General features: G+C 38.4%; 1 protein-coding gene across 4 annotated transcripts in view; it reads left to right on the top strand.

Moving 5' to 3' along the window:
* PIAS2 (protein inhibitor of activated STAT 2) overlaps nucleotides 1-23586 on the top strand; it is a 67798-nt gene that overhangs the window by 27204 nt on the left and 17008 nt on the right. For all 4 annotated transcript variants that reach the window (XM_074355354.1, XM_074355351.1, XM_074355353.1 and 1 more), the window contains 8 exons: nucleotides 5346-5396; nucleotides 5527-5617; nucleotides 10118-10252; nucleotides 12484-12589; nucleotides 13982-14055; nucleotides 19384-19544; nucleotides 21746-21879; nucleotides 23412-23583. In XM_074355354.1, the coding sequence (XP_074211455.1) occupies nucleotides 5346-5396; nucleotides 5527-5617; nucleotides 10118-10252; nucleotides 12484-12589; nucleotides 13982-14055; nucleotides 19384-19544; nucleotides 21746-21879; nucleotides 23412-23583 (924 nt within the window). The remainder of the gene's footprint in view (nucleotides 1-5345; nucleotides 5397-5526; nucleotides 5618-10117; nucleotides 10253-12483; nucleotides 12590-13981; nucleotides 14056-19383; nucleotides 19545-21745; nucleotides 21880-23411; nucleotides 23584-23586) is intronic.

Genomic DNA, 23586 nt, shown 5'->3' with positions numbered 1-23586 from the left:
GAAAAAAATATATATATATGGTATATCCAGTATGGGGTGTGTGTGTGTGTGTATATAAGGAGAGAGGGAGAGAACGCTCTGAACAAAACCTCAAAATAATTTTATAATTTGACCTGGTAAAGTTTGAGCTCCTAAAAAGTAGTGCATAGATAGGCTGGTTCTTCCACAAACAGGAAAAAGACAAAGTGTTGAAAAATAAGATTAAAAGGAAGAAAAAAAAAACCTACTAAGGATTAGTCCGAAAGAGACTCAGTGTCCAAATAATAGATGTTTCAGAAAAAGTAGAAAATTTAGAGGAGGAAATTATCAAATGTAGCTTGATGTAGTTCACGTCCACCAGCGCAAGGCATTGCTAGAAGTTTTTATAAATTGGAAGTAATTTCCATCTTGGGGACAGTAATAAGCCAACTAACAAACAAATAGAATAAATTAAAAATTATATATTATATCTAAAACCATATCATTATTCATCTTTGTTATTCCTTGATGATCCCTTGCTTGAGAATATTTACTAGGTATTTGTTAAGTACAAAGCACTTATTTAAAAAACTTTACTTTGAAGGTTTATAGAAGAGTTATAAAAAGTTAATCCCTTCAGCTAGCTTCCTTTAATATTAATATTTTGCTTAATTGTAAATGCAGTTATCAAAATCACAAAATTAACTTTGGTATAATGCTATTAACTAAGCTGCAGACCTTATTCAGATTTCATGAGATTTCTACTAATTAATTTCTGTTCCTGGGTCCAGTCCAAGATCCCAAATCACATTTCATAGTTAAGTCACTTTAATCTCTTATAGTCTGTGCTGGTTTCTTAGTTTTTCCTTGTCTTTCATAACTTCTGACACTTTTGTAGAGTACTGGTCAGGTGTTTTGTAGAATGTTCCTTGATTTGGGTTTGTCTGTTGTTTCCTTATGATTAGATTGGGTTTATGCATTTTTGGCAAGAAGACCTCAAGTTACACGCACTTCTCCGTGTATCATATCGGGAGCTACATCATAGTGATACATCTTATTTTTGGTGATGTTAATCTCAGTCACTTGGGTAAGGTACTGTTCACCAGGTTTCTGCACTGAAAGTTGCTGTTTTTTCCTTTATTATTAGTAAATATCTTGGGGAAGATACGTTGAGATTGGGCACATATTCTTTGTATCTCTAAATTTTTGCCCACCATTTTAGTGTTCACTCATGGATCTTGCCTTCAGTGATTACTTCATCATCAACACTCTTGTGTTCCAGTGGTGTGATTTTCTGTTTTTATTCTTTTGCACATTGGAGTTACTGTAAGGAAGAGCTGTCCCTTTCTCCCCATTTATTTATTCAATTATTTGCTTGTATCTGCGTGGGCCCTTGAGTGCAGTGGGTTATAATCCAGTGCTATAGTAATTTGTACTGTTGCTCAAACTTCCACCTTGGAACATTGGCCATTCTTTCAGGTTGCCTCCTGTGCCCTTTTGATATGTCTCCACCTGTTTCTGATCATGCCCGTACTGCTCCAGGCTCATCTTGTGACTTCTCTGCCCCTGTTCTGGAATGGATAGCTTCTCCAAGGAGCTCTGGTTCTGCTCTTCGAGTACTTCCTACCACTTTCTTTGGAAAAAAAGTGGTTCATTTGACTCTCTTAGCACATTACATATTCTAGATTGGTGAGTATGCTTCTTGTGATACCTTCTAACTTCTCTCCCTATGGTTCTCAAACTTTGCTGCATATTAGAATCAACTGGGGAGCTTTTAAGAATCCACATACCCAGAATTCATTCATACCAATTAAATTAGAGTCTCTGAGGATGGAACCAGTAATAGTTTTAAAAGCTCCGTAGGTTTTCCCAGTGTGCAGCAAATTTGAAAACCACTGCTGTGCATCCAGCTCCTCCCCTTTGCCTGTAATGGTGAAAAGGTCTAAACCAGAGGCTTGAATACATTCAGCTTTGGGTGGTTTTGTTCTTTTTGTTACATCTTGTGAAGACTGATCAGTGAGTTCCGCTCTGTTCTTGGCTATAGCACTACTCCTTCCATGGGCTACCACTGCCTCCCTAATCACGCGCTCTCATTTTCTCACAGTGACTTCTCTTACATGTTACTGGAATCTGTGTGAATCTCTTCTCACTGCCCTGTGATGGTATCCGTGAATGTGCTTTGTCTTTTTTTATATTGATGACAGCAGAATCACCAACACTTCCCTCTGAATTCCTTTCTCACTCCCTCTACATACATGACCCACAGGCACATCAAACAGCACATCCAGAATGGAACTTGCCTTCCTCCCAGACCTGCTTGTTTGTCTTTGTACTTTAATTTATTCATTTAGTCTCGCAGCATATATTTATTTACTATCTGCTGTGGTCTAGACAATGTTCCAGGCATCCTGGGGTGCAGAGTTGATAAATAAACTGGCTTCAAGGAGATTTTTGCTTAGTATATTTCCTCCTATTGCCTGTTTCGCTAATGGTGTGGAATCTGCCTGGGCAGAGGCTTCTTTGTGTTACCCCACACTTCATCTGCCACATCCCGTCAGTTTGCTGCACTCCAATGATGCTGCTTCTGTGTCTCTTTCAAGATTTAAAACTTGACTCAGCTCAACCTTTGAGGGAGCTAGCACGGTCTTTGGAGTAATACCAATTGGATTCTGAATTCTGACTCAACCACTGAGGTCTGTGTGCCCCTGGGTAAGTTACTAAAGCCTGTTGAATCTTACTTGCCCAGTGTGTAAAGTTGGAAAAATCATCACCACCTCACTCAGTGGTTGGGGATTGAATGCCATACCTGGCTCTGCCTCTTCTTTTCCTGGTGAGCGGCATCGCCGTCTGGCCAGCTGCACCTTTCCAGAATCTGGGCGCCATCCTAGATGCCCTCCTCCCCTTATCCTCCCTTTCTGTATCTAGTGAGTCATTGGGTGCTGTCAGCTTTTAAATATCTCTAAATATCAATTAGTAAATTATGTTTAAATAACTTTCAAGCCCTCATCTTTTGCCTATACAATTGTAGTAGTCTCCTAACTCTCCCAGCTGTTCAAGTGATCTTTCTAAAGCCCATTCAGTTTTTTCTCTCTTGTGCTCGAAAATCCTGTAGTGATACCCCGTGAAGTCCGCACTCCGTCGCCTGGCAGGTCTCTTCAGCATCCTGCTCCCCTCATTTTCTTTCTCAGCTCCTCTCCTGGCTCTCTTCCCCAGCAGCCTGCGCTTTGACTGGGCTCTCCCAGCTCGGAACCTTCGCATGGCCTCTTCCTCCTCACTCTGCTTGGCAAACCTGAGTCATGGTTTAAGGGCCAGTCAAGTCTTCCTCTTCTACAGTGCCTTTCCAGATTTCCTCAGACGCATTCTTTGTCTCTCACTGCACTGTTCTTACTTGCTGTTACAGCCTTCCTGCATTTATTTGACTACTTGAATCTACAGACTTCTTGATGAAACCAGCATCTCTTACTCATTTTTTTTTAACTGTCTTACTCATTTTTATATTCTCAAAGCCTGTCCCAGTGTCATACGGTAAATGCCTACCTTATATCTGGTGAATGAGATCAACATGTGGAAGTTTCTAGAACAGTGACTGGCAGGGAAACGGATGTTGGAAGTTGCTTAGTCATTACTCATATTTATGAAGAAATATAGCACATTGCACTTCTCAGTTTATGTTAATTTTCCTTACTGGAATAAAGTGTAAATCCTCAATGAACTATTCAAAACCCCTTTTAATATTGTCCCATTTATCTTTCTAGATTCATCCTCTGTCATTTCTCTTTTTAAAAATCATGTTCCCCACCTAACAAGTTTCTGCCGTGTATCTCTGGTTGCGTCTCACCCCACTAGGGAAGCCACTGTTACTGATGGAAGCCTGTCTCTCTAAGTAGAAATAGGCAGAACCACTGCTGTATAAACGCTGTTTTCTAATTTGTTGGGGCTAATTATGGTAATTGCCTTGAACTTTCAAGACGAAATTGAATTTCCCTCTTTTCCGTAACACACACTTTCCATAATACACTGTGGCACTTCCTACATGTTATTTTAGTTGTATCTGTTTGTTATCTACTAGCATGTGAGACCTTTGAGAGCAAATACTGTGTCTTATTTATCTTTGACTCTCCAGTGCCTAGACTTTGAAGTGTTTCTTGATTTTAAGGAGTGGAATTATATGGGTTACTCACAAGAGGTCAGTGTTGTTTAGGATATTTTGAATAGACACTTGAGAAGGTTGGAGACTACCGCTGGCAAGGGAAACAGAACAGAGTTAACATAATAGCAGCCGGCTGCTCACACGCGTTGAGCATTTCTTATGTCCCGGCACTTTACCTGTGTTACTAACACGTTTGCTACAGTAACTCCATGAAGTAGGTGCAGTAATTTAACGTCTTTAACAGATTTAACTGAAGCACAGAAAGGTTAGGGAATTTGCCCAAGGTCATCCAGTTTGGGACTCAGGCTGGTCACTACAGTGCTGTATTGCCTTCCAGTGAACAGAGAGAATTGGAAACAGTAAGAGGACTGGCCTAGCTGGAGCAAGATGGAGGGCTCTGTGACTCACAAGAAAGGACTAATCTCTTGTGATCTTCTCTCTGACCTAGTCCAGGATTTATAATACTAGCCAAGGACAAGACTTCTTAAACTGTAAAGTGAATACATGTCCTTTGAGGATCTTGTTAAAATTCAGGTTCTAGTTCTGCAGGTCTGGGATGGGGCCTGAGAGTCAGCGCTGCTAACAAGCTCCCAGTGACAGTGCTGCTGCACTGCGGGCTCCTTTTTGAGAGGCAAGGGTTCGGAAGGTTCAGTGCCAAAGATATTTGATACGGGACTCTTGTTAGATTCTCATCTAGAAATTCTGAGAGATTCTGTGTCCTTAATTGAGTATGTAATTATGAAATTGCCGTGATACAGAGATTCTGAGACTCTAGGTACCAGTTCTTTATCCTGGTTCTGTGTTAGCTGCAAAAACTACTAATGCTCAGGCTGTGCTTCAGAACCAGTGAGAATACCTGGTGAATGGGTCTTTGTATTAAAAAAATTTTGCAAGTGATTAGAGTGCTCAGCCAAGGTTAAAGAACCACTATAAGCAAACAATTTATTAAACTCTTTTGGAACCTAATGTGCTCCTTTTCATATTAACCAAATCTGTTGTCTGTTGAAATAATAATTGCATTGTGAAAGTTCCCGTGAATTGAACATGACTTGCCGTAAAGACAAATGAGGGCTGTTACCACTGCAGCATCTTGATTAAGGCTTGTGCCGTTGGTGGGCAAATGTTCATTTTCTAAGGACTAAGAATAAAAATACCAATAATGCTTTTTTCTGGCGAGAATGTTTCTGTAAATTCCAGTTGTATTTTCTTAACCCAGTTTTTTTCTCTTTTCCAACAGGGATTTTTTGCCAGGTGGTAGGAGGGATTATACGGTCCAGGTTCAGCTGAGGCGAGTTGGAAATTCTCTGTTACTTTAATTTTATGCTTTCTAACTATGTGCATGTAGTCTTGAATTTGGAAATACATAGTGTGTTTGAGTACACTAAGAATTTTTCTTTCTTTTTTTTTTTTAAATGCAGGCTTTGCCTGGCGGAGACAAGTTGCCCTCAAGAAGATAATTATCCTAATAGCCTCTGTATAAAAGTAAATGGGAAGCTATTTCCTTTGCCTGTAAGTTGCTTTTTATTCGCCAGCCTTGCATGTAAGTTTAGTAGAATACTAACAAGGCCTAGAAATAGTGACAACCAGTGAACAGTCCTGGCATCCAGACTGAATACTGTTTTCCCCTAGAGAGATTCATGGCTTCTTGGAAGAATGGCGGTTCCAGGGCTGGGGGAGATGAGTGAGCCTGAAGCATCTTGTGCCAGGAAGCAAGGAAGCTGTGAAAGAGTCTTAGGATCACGTCACGTGGCCTAGTAGCAGGGCAGGACATGCGTATATAGATAGGGCAGCGTGTTGTGCTGGATGTCTGAATTTAGTTGGGCGCCAGCCATGGATGAGATACAGTTAGAGGCTGCTGAGAGTGACTGGACGTGGAGGCTAAGGATTCCAGGCTTGGGTCTTGATGTACACACATGGGGAATGGATGCAGCGGTATTTGATTGACAACCTGTTGTTTAAGCAGTGAATTAGTATCCAGGCTTCGGCACCTGGCACACTCTTTATGTGTATAGCCTGTTTCTGACCTGACAGATAGCTCCAGGCTCTTCAGATCCTGCTGGTCAAATCTTAGAATAATGCTTCATTGTTCAACTGGACCATGTATCTGTCTCCACTGAGGTTTGGACTAAACTGCAAATTTGGTAGAGTTATGTAGAAGGCCAGCAAAGCCTTAATTAAAATAATAGTAGAGAATGGCCAGTTTCTCGGGAACTGCAGAGTGGAGGTGTATCTAACTGAAGAAGTGCTGTGAAAACAGTGATTCCACCATTAGGCTAAGTTGCTGTTTCAGCAGAGCCGAGTGACTGTTGAGAAGGAGATGGGCAGCTGTTTAGCATCCCTGGTGAGCACAAGACGTGGCTCTGGAATAAAATACCTGTGAGCAGCTGAGCAAGCCAGACAACATAGTCTAGGACTGGGCTCGACCAGAGCCAAGCAGTTGTTACTGAACCCCACAGTGAGGATGGCTCCTGGCCAAAGCCGACCCTTGTCGTCAAAGACCTGACTTCTTGGTTGTCAGGAGTCTCATTTTGCTCATACTTAGCCTGCGGACTTAGAGAACTGAGAAATAACTGCTTCATGAAATTTATCGGACTTGAGCAATATGGCACCCACTACCTCTTTATGAAAGGTGTCTGTAAGGCTGAGGTAATCTAGGGACGAACAGGGAAAGTTCAGAGGCTGAGTAGACATGATTGGGAGGAATGCTTACGTGCCCTCAAGCACATTCAAAACCCAGGTGGGACATTTTGCCTCTTGGGTTTCTGGCAGTAAGCAACAGGAGATCTCAGGAGGTTTTTTGGCTTTTATCTGGATTGATCATACAAAGATCTAAACCAAGGGAAGAGGCAGCCTTACTTGGAGCTGAAGGATGCCAATGGGTGGCCAGATGTGTGGCAGAGGAAACCTGGAATTTTGGAATGACTCTGCACATTTTCCATGGCTTTTCAAATCCAATTTTCTTTGTCCACAACGTGCTAAGATTTCTTTTGACCTTTACTTTTGTTGCTGTTTAACGCTCTCATTCTCTTGGGAAAAGATCTGTGATGAACTTCTTGGTATCTGTAGACCCACCTTGAAGATCTGTCCAGTATTAAATGACAGTCCCAATGAGGGGCTGAGTCTGAAATGTGTGAGGTTCTACCTAAACTCTGTCATTGCTGCAGAAAATAATGGTAGCTACAGAGACGTATACACACAGGCTCCACAGAATTTTCCAAATGGGCCAGTGTCGTACTTTGGTATGAGATTTTCATCCATGAGATTTGGAACACCACAGAGGATAGCTCTGAATTTGTCACTCTCCCAGGACTTGAGAGAGAAGAAATTAGGCAGCTAAGCCCTTGCTCTGGGATGTTGTTAGTCAGTCATGCTGGTTTCTTTCCAAAAGCACTAACCAACCCTTGAGTGCTTACACTAGGCTGTTTGTGAACATACCAGCTACCACGTGAAACACCCTTTGTCTGATGAGTCAGGCACTCGCCTCTGCAGCCAGGGTCCTGCAGGGGCACTTGTGAGTGACGTGAAGAAATGGAACATTAGAACAAAGACAAAAACAGATTTCAGGAACAGAATGCAATAAGGGTGGTGGTGGGGGCAGTGGGAAGCTTGCCTGACCCTGGTAGGATCATCCCAAAGATCAGATGTCAGCCTTTCCCAAAGAGGTTTTTCCTCTTCAGCCCTGCGAGCCCCTGTGGAACAGCTGATGTAAATTTACATGCAACTGATGGAAAACCACTGAGACCTCCTCTGGACCCACAGTTTCTCTTGACTGGGATACTGACATTTGGCGCCTTTACTAGCATAAAACAAGTTGATGAGAATCATGTGAGTATACTGCAGCCTCAGAAGAAGAAACTAGTGACCCTGTGGGAGCTAATATATTGATCTCTTCACCACCATGGAGATCTTCAGAGACTTGGTTCCAGTTGTAAGAAGCATCAACAGGCCATAAAGGAGTTTGACCTGTGGTCCTTGCCCATGATCCTGGTGTATTACAGAACAAATCTTGGAGGAATAAACTGGACACAGTCAAGGGATTTCCAACTAGAGCCCTGAATAAATTGAAATTTGTGTCCTGGGACAAGTCCCTGTGTGTATGACCTTGTTGCAGTATCCAGTCTTTATGGAACTACGATGGTTAGCTGTTAATGCTTCATGAACAAAGAATGAACTGAATGGGAAATGGTATTACTCTGGTGGTAGCAATTTGTCCCTCTCTTCTTGTCTAATAGTGATGAAAGCAGTTTATGTGCCATTTTACCACATCGGGATGACGAGTTTTATAAGACACCTTCATCCGTTGATTTTTCCAGAGTCTCTCGATACAGGAATGACAGTAAGCAGCTCATAACAGGACTTGTAGAGTGCTGAGTGCAGCGTGGACAGACAAGTGCAGCTGCCTTCGAGAACATTCCCCACACCTCCACCTTTGACTCAAGTGCTGCCAGTGGACAGACTGACGGCCAGATGACAAAAATTACATCTTCTTAAGGGCAGAAGAGGGAAAAAAAAACCCTCCTTGATTGGAAAGTTATTTTGAGAGGCTGAATTATTTTTCCTTTTAAACAGATTTTGAGAAATCTTGGTAAACCTGTGGAGTGGAAAGTTTGCGGGGTCTGGAGGTGGATTGACGGGGGAGTATTTCTTGGAAAGATTCAAAAAAATGGAGAGGTTGTGTGCTACAATTCTGCTGGCAAAAATCTCCTAACTATTTCCTCTTCGTGCAGCAGAAAATTTATCAGTACTGGCACCACTAGTCTATAAATTCTCTTTCTGAGTTCGTAGATTTCTTTTTCCTGATATATTATCTTTTCCCTGTATATGTTAGTTATACCAGTGGTCTGCCTCACAGTAAATCTGGATTGAAGTAAAGTCAACATTTTCTTATTTTAAAACACATGTATACACACATGCACACACACAAGCCAATTTGAAGAGATTCCCTTGGCCTGAGTTGGGATAATATTGACATCTAAAAAATACTATGGACTCAAAACCTTCAAATATATAAATGAGTCTATGATCATACTGAAATAAACCATTGGAGATTGCACTAACTCATTGCTCTAAAAATTGATAAAGGGGGAGAACTGTTGATTTCAAGGTAACCAAATGTTGATGTGGTCAGGTTCTATATGGAAAGATTTCAACTAATACAAGCAAAAGACAGAAAGAGTGGATTAGAAAACCTTTTTTTTTTTTTTTATGCAATCCATAGTCATATAATGGATCTAGGTAACCATCATATATCATCAGTGGATACTAGAACCATCAAGTCAGAGCTGAATGGGGAACTGGGTAGTGAAAGCATCAGGCTGATGCCAGCGGAACTCCTGATCCATTATGACATCACTGAAAATGGGGCAAACAGACATGTACCTTGTGATGTGGTACAAGAGGAAGTGTGCAACATTCCCTACATAGCTTTTGTGTCTGAAAATTTAAACTTGAATCTGATCAAGCCAGTACAACTAATTACCAGTTCAGAACATATGAGTGTCACATTTTCATACTATGAGGAAGCAATCTACCAATCCAGGAGATGCAGTCGTTTTTCAGGACAAAAGCCCTGGTGTCTCCAATAAAACAACAGCATTGGGGAAAAATGGGGTGGGGTAAGGGCAGGGGGTGGGAGAGAATAATGCCCCTAGTATTTGAATGTGTTTTGAATGAGAGCTCCTAGAAAGAATCAGTGTACAGGGGTGCGACTTTAGCTTTAAAAAGGAAACAGATTCATAGCCAATATGGCGGGATATCAGCATCTTTCATTTTCTTGATGGAACATGGATTTTTATTGTTATATTTTTCTGAAGTTGTGAAATATTTTATAATGTTTTGCAAAGGTCATTTTGGCTTGGTGACCTGAGGGTGAGGACTATATGATTTCCAAGGATAAAATAAAAATAACTTGATGTAACTGAAATTAGGCAAGATATTGTACCTGCCTTGGCAAAAATGTTTATTCTTCTACAGAGAATTTAAAGTTATTTTTCTTTCTTATGGTTATAGGGCTATGCACCACCACCCAAAAATGGGATTGAACAGAAGCGCCCTGGACGCCCTTTGAATATCACATCTTTAGTTAGGTTATCCTCTGCTGTGCCAAACCAGATTTCCATTTCTTGGGCATCAGAAATTGGAAAGGTAATGATTCTCTTCTCTGAGTAGCATGACAGTGATGCCACTAGGTGTCGGTTTACTTTGTTTTTTCTTAGGCTACTAGCTCCGGCTTGTTCAGTTTTCTGTTTGTAACCCCCCAAAAGCAGTAATTTTCATTTCAGGGCAGAGACTTGGAGATTCTTCAGGTTAAAAACTACACGTTTCTTGCGTATGATCCCCTCATTTTCTTATAAAGGAAATAAATATAATTACAGTATTTAAGTTAATGGTTAATCACAATTGTATTTATGAGTGTGTTTAGTATTTTTAAGAAACTGGGAATTTGGGGTGATGTCGTGTATTTATGAAGAGAACAAAGGAAGCTTTATCAGGCTTTGGGGAAAATGGTTAAAGGTACTCAAGTTGTGATTAGAAATAACCTGTTCCAGCCTTTATATGAACAGCTGACACTTCAGATGACAAGTGGGCATCTCGTATGAAAATATTGACTTCGATTTATATTGTTTCTTCTATACTTTTTTGAGAAACCTGACTTTCTCCTGATTCTTGGTCTCAAAATGCATTTTATCACTTATGAGATACTGATTAATACAACGGGATTTCCATTTTAGAACTGCTTGTTTATATAACTGAAATAATAGAATTGCAAAAGAGATTTCAGTTAATTTCTGAACATTAGCTTAAATGTTGCTATTTCATAGAAGTAAAGGGTAGTATTCCTATTTATGTATGGAGTTGAGTCATGTTTGTAGCCGAAATTATGTGGTTTTATCACCACGGTAATTGCAGAGCTGGATATGAAGGATAGTTTTGTATTAATCTTTGGACTATAAAAATATTGCTCTCTCTTTAACGATTGTTCTCTTGAGCTCTCATTTCTGACTTTTTACCAGAACTTGTATTATCATAAGACAGTGATCCTTAATACTTTTCATTTGCGTGAACTGAATGTACAGTGATAAAGCATTATAAAGGAAAAGGATTCGGGAAATCTTGGCTTAGTCTCAAGTTGGCCAATTTTGTCTGATTTTGGCAAAATTGCTTAATTCCCTGAGGCCTACTTATTATATAGAAGATGAAAAATCTTGAGAATAGCTGTTATATACAGATGTAAGGCGCATTGTTAAATGAGGAAGTATAAATGCTCTTAAGCTTAGCAAAGAGAATTTGAACAGAAGAGTAATATATCTTTTTTAAACGATTATTAACTTACAGAGTTTCTGAGTAAATGATTGCAGACTTTGAAGGCCTGGCAGGGGTTCTCTGTGCCCCCACCCCCCGGCCACATAATGGGAATAAAATTCTTTCCTTGCAATTATGATGATTAATTGACTTAAAATTTGCACACCGTATTGTATATTCAGATGTTGAAAGGACTATTGGCAAGACATTAAAAATGATATTTCAAATATTTGGTTTGGCAGCTATTAAATTAAAAGTGTTTTGTTTCTTGTAGAATAGATTGAATGAATATATGTAGTGAAATGGTAAGGTAGATTTTTAGCACTTAGGCAAAATTATATTTCTTCTTTTCATAGCTCTGTAAATAGCTAATGAAGATGCCAGATCTAAGAGGGTGTGATTGGATGCTGTTACTTTCCGGCCTTGTCTTTTGTATATTTATCATTTCTTCATGTGTCTTACCTGCTGTAGTAGCTGCCCCTGCCCCAGTAAAATAAATGCCCATTTGGGAACAGAAATTAATGTCCTAATTTTTCTCAAAATAAAGCTGATTTGGGGTTCATATGAATGATTTGCCCAAGGCCATGTAGCAAGTGTCTGCCAGAGTTAGAACTGTGGGACTCTGGATTTGAGGTGTTAATTTAGACCACTGGTACTTGAACTTTGTTTCAGTGGTGGAACTCATTTTTCAAAGAAAATATTATGGGAGCTCTTTTACATAAAAACAAAATTGTACTTGGAAGTGGTCATGGGATGGTATATTCTCACTTACACCATGGTGGCCCCGGTTTTGCTAAATTAGAAACACAGTTTGAAAACCACTGATCTGAGCCATCTTACTTTCACATAGATGTTTTAAAGTGATAAGTGATTGAGAAACATCTTTAATATGATTAAGCTTTCATCTTCCCTGAAGTCGCTGAGTTGATTTTGTTCCTTTCCCAGTCATTGACCTTCCTGTGGAAGTTACTTTGAATGTTATTTTTAGAAACCAGAATTTCTTAGACAAATATTTTATGTAAATAAAGAGACTATTGTCTCTCATCTTTAATACAGATTATCTTTCTTTGTAGAATTACTCCATGTCTGTATACCTTGTACGACAGCTCACATCAGCCATGTTATTACAGAGATTAAAAATGAAAGGTATTAGAAACCCTGATCATTCCAGAGCACTAAGTAAGTAATGTTGGTAAGACTGAGCATATGAGATGTTTTAATGGGGGGAAAAAGCCTCACGTACACATCCATATAGGAACAATTTGGGAACAATTATTAGAAACCTAAAATGAATTTTAAAATGCTCTAAGAACAGAGCCCTATAAATTGAAAAACCCTCCTCTTAGAAACCACTCCCAAGAGGATTAATTTTAAATCCCAACTAGTCTGATTTTTTTTTTGCCTTTTTATAAGAAGTTACTTAGATAAATGTCAAGTTGATGGCAATTTTAATGCCTACTTTGGCTTGAGAATAGGAATGCGAGTCTTCAAAACCTCCATTGTGTGGTGTGATGTACATTTACAAACTTCTAACTAAGAAGAAGGTCTTTTTGCAAAAGAAATGTTGATATCCATCCAATATTTGCCTTCTGAGGTGTTTTATTTTGTACTTTGCTTTCATACTGTATAATAATAGGTAGAGAAAAAAGTCTAACCCAAACCAAATTATTTTCAGCTTAGTAACTAAATTTAAGTGAACAAAACATTTTTTGGGGGAAAGAGTGTATTTTTCCCCCAGCTACTCCCATGTTACTGAACAAACCAGAAAGGAGATCTGTAGGTTGAAAGGGGAGCCAAGTAGGGCTGTTGAAATGGTATTTTGTGTTTTTATGCTGAAGCCATTTCTCACTTCACACAGCACAGTATTGATCTTCCTGCCTAGAGCTGAGAGCCAAGGAAGCTCTTCCCTAATTTTTCTTACCCTGCTTCGGTTCCACTGTCTTCACTTCCAGTCCTGTTCTCCTTGTGGTGGTGTTGAGAATTAGGCATCTACAGGCAATATATGTATTTATTTGCTTGTATAGACAGTAACTTGCATGCATTACCCAGTGAATAAGATCACAGACACATGTGTACATCCATAGTAGATTTCATTTGTCAGAGGAAATATAAGAATATCTTACCTTTTCTGTTTACAGATTTGACAGTTGTTGGAAATTACCAATATTCCCTAATTAAAACATTCGTGAATGTGTTTTAGAAAAGCATTGAAGCTCAGAGTACCACTGCCTTCCAAGTTCCTTTCCTAATTGTATGGTTCTGAGGTCTTAGACAGCTTTCTGTTTTGAAACACTTCCTTACCTGCAATTTTACTTTTAAAAAGGAGTTTTAAGCATTCAATTAAACATTTGATCTAGAGTTTGCAAGTTTGTAATTCTTTAACCTAATACTGGAAGTACTGTGTTTGCAGTACATTAATACTTAACACTTCGGTTTTTTGTTTTGTTTTTGTAGTTTCTTGACCTATTTGAAGTGTTTGGGAAACTTTAAATAAGATGATATATATTTGTATAATTCTGTTTATAAGTCACAATTAATTTTTTTTTTTAATTTATTTTCCTCTTTTTCAAGTTAAAGAAAAACTTACTGCGGATCCTGATAGTGAAATTGCCACCACTAGCCTTCGGGTCTCCTTGATGTGCCCTGTAAGTACAGTGATGGAGCATTCTGGGGCGTTCTACTTCTTATAAATTACTAATTTTCCTATTAGAAAAAGTAAGTGTGGGAATGAGTGATATATTATGATAGAATTTTGAACTTTTTTCATTTTCCTGTTAAGGACTTTGTGGTTAAGCATTGTAATTCCAAAGAAAGCAAACATTCTTCAGGCAATGACAAAGCAAGGAGAGGTCTAGAAGGATGTTATATCCAAGAGGGAAGAGAGATTTAGATTCAGAATAATCTGTCACTATTAGTGTAGATAATCCACAGCCAATACTGAATATATAGAGAGAATTGGCTCCTTTTTATTTTTTAGAGGGGGACGTAATTAGGTTGATTGATTAATTGATTGTACTGGGGACTGAATCCAGGACCTCCTGTACACTAAGCAGGTACTCTACCACCCTCCCCGCTGAGAGCTGGCTCCTTTTATCAGAATATAAATGGTATTCAAAACTAGCAATAAGATTATTAGGAGCTAATAAATGCTACTTGATAGTTCTGGCTTAATGAATTAGAATGTATGAAGTGTCTTAATCTGTTTATAATGTACTTCTAAATTGCATTGTTTTTAATTTTGTATTTCCTAACATAGAGACTGTGAGGGAGAAAGCAGTCAGCAGCTCTGAGATCCTCCTGTGTGCTTGGTACTGAGCTAATTGTGGGAGAAAATACGGAAGACTTGATAAGGAGTCATCAGAAATTAATAGCCTAGTTTGAGAGATAAAACCAACTCCCGTGAAAAAGCAGACCTACCACGTGTAACTGTGCTGCTGGAGGACTGGAGAAGAGATGAGGGGTGTCAGGAATAGCGGATGAGGTCTTCTTTAACATCAGTACTGTTGGAGGGGACCCCTTCCAGACGAGAGGAACTTCATGAGAAAATATGTAATATAGCTTGGGGGGGGGTATTTGGTAACCAGCTACTACTGTGAGAAATGAGTAGTTTTTCAGATGGAGGGAGAATTGGTCAGAGAGAGAACGGAACCGTTTCTTGAGCTCCTATTATCTGCCCCTTATGCTTTCTCCTTAGCAAGCCTGTATGGAGTTGTTCCCATTTTGCAGATGAGAAACCTGAGACTGAAAGAGGTTGGCTAACCCATATCACACAGTTAGTTTGTAGTTGAGCAAGGATAAAAGTTTTGCTCTTCTGACATTATTCTGATTCTCTTAACAATATACCATATTGCCACATTGGGCCAAAAATACAAGTATCCTGACTATATGTCCACCTCTCTGCCATCCTGGAAAGCAGTGTTTACAAATACTGTTCTTTCTAAAAGCTTTATTTTTTATTATCATTAACTTTAGCTTACCTTTATGGAAAAGGGATAGAATTACATGAACTTGGGATTGCTTTGAGACTGGGAACCTGTGGTTATGAAACAGAGGTCTGCAGGAGGCCACTGATGCCCTGAGGTGGTGGCAGAGGCCACGTGTTTCGACCTGGGGCCACCTCTACTCGCAAGCTGTGTGCAAACCTTCAGGCATGAGGTCTTTTGAGTGTTTTCACGTTACCTTTCTCTTCCCTCTTGAGTTAAAATTGATACTAAGTTGAAACATGTGACATTGCCACTTTGGTCAAAAAGTTAGATATTAACAGTTTCTTAGGGTTTAACTGCAGTAAATTCAGCAAATGTTAATTGCCAGCTGTTTGGGGCGGGAACTCATGTCACCTGTATTAGTATGTCAGACTATTCTATCAGGAAGAAAGTGCCTCTACACAATTAACCTAAGGAGCTGTACAGTTGCACAAGGCCATTTTCTGTAAGTCTTGTATTCTTGGAACCTGTTTTTTGCTTTTTTCCTTCAAAACACTGTGCCATTCTACATGAGAACAACCAGAACAAAACACAGCAAGCAAACTAATGGATTATCAGACTTTCAAAATAGTGAAAATGATATATGGAAGTGGTTATATAGGGTTTCTTCTATATAAAAATAGGGAGCATTCCTTTTAAATGTGTCAATTTTAATAAAACAGTTTTAAGGAAATTAACATTTCAATTATTTGAAGTAATGAAGTAACAAGATTCTGTTTTCAGTTCATTAAATGTTTTCTTTCTCTTTACAAGTGAGAACAGGGCTGTCTGTTTCTGAGACTGTCTTTCGAGCTTTATTGCAGCGTTTATCCTGCCTGTTTTTTCCAGAGGACTTTCTGAGGAAAGCGCACGCTACTCTTCCGGCTGTACTTGTGATAAAGTTGGGTAGCTGATTGTAGGATGTGGTATATGTTCTTGGAAAACTCGACACTGGTGTTTTGATCAGATTTAACAGATAGATTGATAAAAGTTAGATGATGAAAGTAGTTTTGGAGGCAGAGACAAGTACTAGAAGCAGTTGAAGAAAGCAGAATGGAGTGCAGCTGGCTGACTCTGGAAATAACTCAGGGTCCTGGGTGGTTATGGGAAATGGAGAAGGAAAAACAGGATCGTTGGCGCCTGGAAGGATAAGCGGTGACCTGTGGGTTTATCAGGCAAAAGTGAGAGAAAATGCTAGCTTAACGTGGTGGGAGAAATGTTCTATTTCACAATATGTTTGTAAAGTGATTTAGGATAGACACGAGTCTGGTTGGTGAGAGCACAGTGCAGAAACCTCTGTCCCTGGGACGTAAGGAAGGTAATTTTACGGTAGTTGTTGAAGAGGGATCTGATTGAGTGTGTATAATAATATTTTTGAACACAATGTCTGAATTTTACACAAGAGTGCCATCTTAGTGATATTAGCTAGTGATTTTCATTCTGTCCCATAGGGTGGGGGAGACAAACTAGATTTGATTTTTATGGATTAAGTTTCTGACTCATATTTAAAACAAAATAAGGTTCTGCTTGCTTCTACAAATAGTTTGGAACCACTGATTCGGGCCATTTTTACACATACTATACTCTTAATTTAGACAGATACTAAGTAGTCTACAATGAAGTAAAAATCAATTTAGATACTACCTGCTTAATATTAATTTAAAAAGTTTCATATCCAGTGTTAGATACCATTTTATTCATAAAGTCAATAAGTTTCAAAACAGCACCATCATCTGACTAAATAGAATTCAGCACATTCAAATCTTTTTTTTAATTAACATGCCATAATAAATATTAGGAAATTGGTCAGATTTTGCCAGTTTGTAATAAATGCTTTCTTAACTTGGGGAATGCTCATTAAGTCTTGTAAAACACTTGAGTAAGATTAAATGTAGGATCAGCAACTTTGTAGTCCTGAATGTTTTCATTTCTTTGTGCTGTGGAAATTCTAAAACAGTGACAGGAGAGATGAAAATGGCATAGAAGAGGAAGAAAAAGGAAAAAGCAGCACTTTGCAAATTGCAGCCCAGGGATACTTGGGGATCCCTGAGACTCTTTGAAGAGCTCCTCTAAGTTAAGACTATTTTTATAATAATACTGGGACACAATTTGTCCCTTTTTTTGCTCTCATGCTTTCCTGGGTAGACAGTGGTATTTAACAGGTGTTACCTGACAGTGATGATGCCATTGCTGTGCTGTCTGATGGAATGTGTACTTGTGTATTCTTGTGTTTTAAAAATGTCTTTAATTTCTAGTACAGTAAATATTGATACATACAACTTAAATGCATAAAAATTCTTAGAGGTTCTCAATTTTTAATAAGAGTGTAAAGGGATTCTGAAATCAAAAGTTTGAAGACCAGTTGGCTGAAAAAACCATAGTAGGCTTAGTTAGAGGATTATTTTAAAGAAACAAATTATAAACATTGACAGATGATACTGACTTTATTATACCATTGTTCAAACAAAAATGAAAATTTTAAATTACTAAGGTCTATTTGGAAGTAACATTATTAATAGTACGATATGAAAAATCCTACCCATTAGGCAGAGTTAACGGTGTTACAGGTTTGCTGTGACTTCCTTTGTGATGTATGTAAAGAAGTCCTTCCTTTTCTTTCTCTTTGCCATTTACTCAGTCTCTCTCCATTCATTCTGCCATCTGGCTGACAGATACTGAGCAGGTGCTGAGTGCTTGGTAGTGTGTTGTGACACTTGGATTACAGTGCTGAACAGCATCGTAGACCTTGTCCTTGCAGGGCTTGGTGTGTGGTAGGAGAAACAGATTTTCTATCAGAATAAAAGAGCTGGTAACAGTTTCTGTAAAGGGAATATACAGGGAGGTTTGAAAGTCTGTACAGAAAGACTTCATCTGGTCTAATCTCGATGCTGTGTATGTCTTGTTGATACTCTTCTTCCAGTTGGAATAAGAATCCAACAGAGCACTAGGTTGTATGAAAGTATGTTGAAATATCAACATATGTGATTATATAAAAGTAAAAAATTTTCATAAGTGAAAAATGTATTTGCAATTTATATTATATACATAAGGCTGATTAATATAGGTAGCCAAAGATTAGTAACCAAGTGGAAATGAGAAAAGATTGCAAATAGACAGTTCTTGGAAACACAAATGACCTTTAGAAGTTAAAAAAAAGAAAGAAGCAGCAGCTCAACTTCACTTACAAAAAGAAATGTATTCCCCAACTATAATGGGGTATTTTTCACCTGTCAGATTGACAGAAATCGAAGGATTCAGTAGCACTGTGCTGACAGTGTTGAGGGGAACCAAGCACATTAGTACATGTACAAGTGTAAGTCAGTAGGTAACCTACGTGGAAGATATTTTGTCAATGTGACAAAAATCACAAAACACTTTTTATTTGACCCCAAAATTTTACTTTAGGAATTTATGCTAAAGATAATTTATTGCAACAGTATCTGTTGTGATAAAAGATTGGAAAGAGTTTAAATGTCCATCACTAAGGAGGGTACTGGTTAAATAAATAATGACTCTTCATATCATATACTTCGTATCAGTTACGGTACCTTCATGGTAACTTCTTATGTACCGATACATGTGAAACAGGCAGCAAGTTATATTATGTGACAAAGTACAGAATTGTGTGTATTGCATGCCACCATTTGTGGGAAGTATTTTTTAATTTGATTTGCATAGAGCATCTGTGAAAGGACATGCAAGAGATGGATAAGTGGTTCCCTCTAAATAGGGGAACAGATGAGAAAGACATGTTTTCGTTGTATGTGTATCTTTTTCCGCCTGTGAATTTATAAGTTCCCTTCTTTAGAAACTTGAAATAGTCTTTTAAAAATCACAATCAGTGAAACCAAATGAAATGTACAGTGATCTTGATAGAAATAAATTCTAGTTTGAATTTTTTTCATTTTGGTCTTCTTCTGTGACTTCTTCAGACTTTTATGACTGACTGTTCCTATTGAGGCTTTATTTTCCTTTCTGAAACGTTTCCCTGTTGTCTTCCCTGTCCTGTAGTTAGGGAAAATGAGGCTGACAATCCCGTGCCGTGCAGTGACTTGTACACATCTGCAGTGTTTTGATGCGGCCCTTTATCTGCAAATGAATGAGAAGAAGCCCACCTGGATTTGTCCTGTGTGCGACAAAAAAGCTGCCTATGAAAGTCTCATTTTAGATGGGTAGGTATATCTCAGCATATACTTAACTACACTCAGTCTTAGTTTTAAACTGTGGTTAGTGACCCTTTTATCTTTACAATATTTGTGTTGGGGGCAAGAGAGTGAGTAGTTTCCTTTTCTTTTTGCTTTCCATGATCAGATTTCCTGGCCCATAGGAAAGAAGGTAAAGTCACCTTAGTGATGTCATTTTGCCTACCTAGAACTTCTTGAAGAGCAGTTAGGTCTATGGAGAAATGCAGAGCAAGGGGTAGGGTACATAGAGTTTTGTTACGTAGCTGGTAAGTTCAAAACTGGAATTCACTCCCTAGGTATTACTTTAATTTAATTCATTCCCAGGGTATTGATTTGTCTATATTTATGTCAGTACTGTGCTGTCTGGAAATCAGGGTAATGTGGATCTTCCAGCTTTGCAGCTTTATTTTTCCAAAATTATTTTAGCAATTATAGATCTTTTGCATTTCATTGCAAATTTTAGAATCGATTTGTCAATTAGAAAAAATCCTGCAGAGTCTTTGACTTGTATCATGTTGAATCTATAGATGGATTAAGGGTGTATTTGTATCATGTTGAATCTATAGATACATTAAGGGGTAGATTAAGGGTGACTTTGCAGTATTGAGTCTTCTGATGCATGAATACGATACATCTCTTGAGTTAATTAGGTCTCGGTAATGCTTGGTAGTTTTCAGTATATAGGACTTGCATGCTGCATGTCAGATTTATCTCATTCTGTATTTTTGATGTGTTGTTTTTATATTAATTCTAGCTGTTGTATATTGAAATATAATTGATTTTTGTATATTCTATCTTGAAACCTTACTAAATGCATTTTTGTAGTTCTAGTAGTTTTATTGTACAGCATAGGATATGCTGTAAGAATAGTAATTTATGAATACAGACAGTTTTATTTCTTCCTTCTTAATCTGAATGTCTTCTATTTCTTTGTCTTGCTGTCTTGAACTGACTAGTCTGTTAACATGGTGATTGATACTGACTTTCAGATATTAAACTAACCTTGCATTCTGGGGATGAACCCCAATTGGTCATGATTTGTTATATTTTTGTATGGTTTATTGTTGGATTTGTTTTGCTGAGTTCATGAGAGAGACTGGCCTGTTGTTTTCTTATAATGTCTTTGTCTGGTTTTAGTATCAGGGTAATGCTGGCCTTAAACAGTAGATGAGCTGGGAGGTGGTGGTATCATGTCTCCTCAAATATAGGGTAGAATTTCCTAGTGAAGACATTAGAGTCTGGAATTTTTTTATGTAGTGAAGTTTTTACAAATTCAGTTTCTTTTAACAGACATAAGGCTAGGCTATCTTTTTTTTTTTTTTTTTTTTTTGAATGAGCTCAAGTCTGACTAGAAGTTTGTCAGTTTTATTGATCTTAAAGTACCAGCTTTTTGGTTTCATTGATTTTTCTCTGTTTTCTTTATTTCTTGTTTCATTTGTTTCTGTTCTTTGTTATTTCCCTTATCTAGTTTACTGTCACTTTAATTTGCTCTTTTTTTCCTTCCTCGTTTCATTTAGGGCAGGAACTGAGGTTATTGATTTGGGTCTTTCTAATATAGGAAGATTGTACTGCTTTAACTTCCTTCCACAGATTTTGTTATATTTTCACTTCAATTCAGTTCAGAATATTTTCTGATTTCTGTTTTTATGTTCTCTTTGTTTCATGGTTTTCGTTCCATTTCCAGGTATTTTTCTGAAGTTGATTTCAAATTTAATTTAACTTTGAGCATAGAACATAACTTGTATGCTCTGAGTTACTTTCAATTTATTGAGACTTCTTTTATGTCCCTGTTTCTACCTCCCTTCCCTACTCCTGTGATCCTTTTTTCTTGATAATAAGCTTATAAATTATTTTTATTCAGTGATTTTTATGTTTGTGTAGTGTTTATGTTGAAGGTGGTTCTTCCCTGCCAGTCCCCGCCAGGAGGTTCCAGGTGTCTGTTTCTGTTTAGTCACTGATTATTTTAGTTGATACTCAGTAAGTCACTGAATTCTTTAGTTGCTCAATAAAGATCTAGAACCTAGGAAGAAGGGGGTTATGATACTTGTTATAAAGTGTGATGTATTAAAATATCAAAACAAACCAAAAAAGCATGACTTTTGTCTCCAAGGTAAAATGTATTACTTTGTTATTTCACCTTTGAACAAAGCCATTTGATTATATTTATGTACTTCTTAATTGGCTTATAGGCTTTTTATGGAAATTCTCAATGACTGTTCTGATGTGGATGAGATCAAATTCCAGGAGGACGGCTCTTGGTGTCCAATGAGACCGAAGAAAGAAGCTATGAAAGTATCCAGCCAACCGTGTACAAAAATAGAAAGTATGTGCAGAACGGCAGCAGAGAGCGAAGCAGGGAGGCTTGTGCAGCGCTGTCTTTGTCGTTAACCTTGGCCGCTAGAACTGCCATGTGGAGCTCAGTTTGCTCACTTTGTCTTTTGATCAGCTGTTACATATGTGATGTCTCCCTAGTGATTTTTATTCTTACGCGTGTTAAAGTTTATACCATATTATAATCAGTCTTTTCATAGTATATTTTTCTTACATAAAGTAAAACAGTCACCTAAAAATCACTTTAATATATGGTGCTTGTTACAACATGAAAAGTTATAAGTGAGATTTCTGCAGTTTTTCAGAATTGTTTTCGCAGCACCTGTTAGAGGAGCCCCACGGGGTGGAGGTGTGATTAGAGAGGTGGCATCATCCATTAATGGAGGGTGGGAGGAGGTGGTCAGAGGTTAGTTGCTAAAAAGTAAACAGATTGTCTCCATCTCTTTGTGGGAAGACATTTGACCATTGTCATGGTTACCAAGGATTTATACTTAACTCAGCCTTCAAACTCCCTGTCCACACTGAGTAAGGAAACTAAGGGCAGTTTGAGTAATTGAAGCCCATAGGTAAACTTAAACTTACTTTTTATCTGACATAATCCACGCAACTGCATTTGAGTTTTATGCTGACTATATTTAACATTTCTGGTAATGTGATGAATATAATAGGTTCAGAGTAAGAAGTGAAGAAAATATTAATCATTTAATCAATATTAATCATTCTCCTGTGATTGTTACTGACCCTATGGGTGGAATGATCAAACTTTCCCTCATTTTTCAAGAAAGATCATAATTTACTTAATTGGTTGCTTACTTAGTTTTCTGTTATCAAGTAGCATTCGTTTTCTAAATAGAACGTAGGGCATAATATACCTTCTTTGAATTGGTGAGTTAACTTACAGTGTGTGATATCTTGGGCAGAAAGGATCTAAGTGATTAGTAGAAAGTTGGTAAGAAAAACTTTAAATGTCTGAGTGACTTAAGTGAGATGTTTAAGGTTTTTTTTCAGCTTATCAGTGTGAAAATTTTTATCAAGTTCTGGCTTACAGTGAAGAGCCATTCTTTCATATGAGCACCATCGATAGCTTTGCTAGAATGCAAGTGTCTGATTCTGACTTGACAGCACCACACGTCTGTGAATACGCAGCCGGTAAAGCCATGTAACTCTCGTCCATGGCCAGAGCGTAGCCCCCGGACTCCAGCTGTCTAACACGAGTGCTTACCTGGGGAGGCGTGAGGAGCACGATCTGCGTGTGTCTGCCAGCAGTGCTGGGGAGGTAACAGAGCTGCCTTCGGAAGGAGGCTTCTGATCCTCTAACATGGCATAAAGCTCACCCTACCTCCGTCAGTAACTAATTTTACAGACAGGCGTCTGGAGTTAGGGAGTTGGTTTCTGTCCATGGGCCAGAGTATGCGGTTTTACTGGCTGTGAATTCTCTGGGACGTGCTGCACAGTTAAGGCTCTTATGGCTAGAGTTTGTGTGACATCCATGGTTTTTTTTTTCCTTCTGTTTCCTACATGCAGCTTCAAGTGTCCTCAGTAAGCCTTGTTCAGTGACTGTAGCCAATGAGGCGAGCAAGAAGAAAGTGGACGTTATTGACCTAACGATAGAAAGCTCTTCTGATGAAGAGGAAGACCCTCCTGCCAAAAGGAAATGCATCTTTATGTCAGAAACACAAAGCAGCCCAACCAAAGGGTT

Source organism: Camelus bactrianus, chromosome 30 (genome assembly GCF_048773025.1).
Source record: "Camelus bactrianus isolate YW-2024 breed Bactrian camel chromosome 30, ASM4877302v1, whole genome shotgun sequence".
NCBI lineage: Eukaryota > Metazoa > Chordata > Mammalia > Artiodactyla > Camelidae > Camelus > Camelus bactrianus.
The sequence above is the reverse complement of the archived record's forward strand: the minus strand, read 5'-3'. Positions and strand labels throughout refer to the sequence as shown.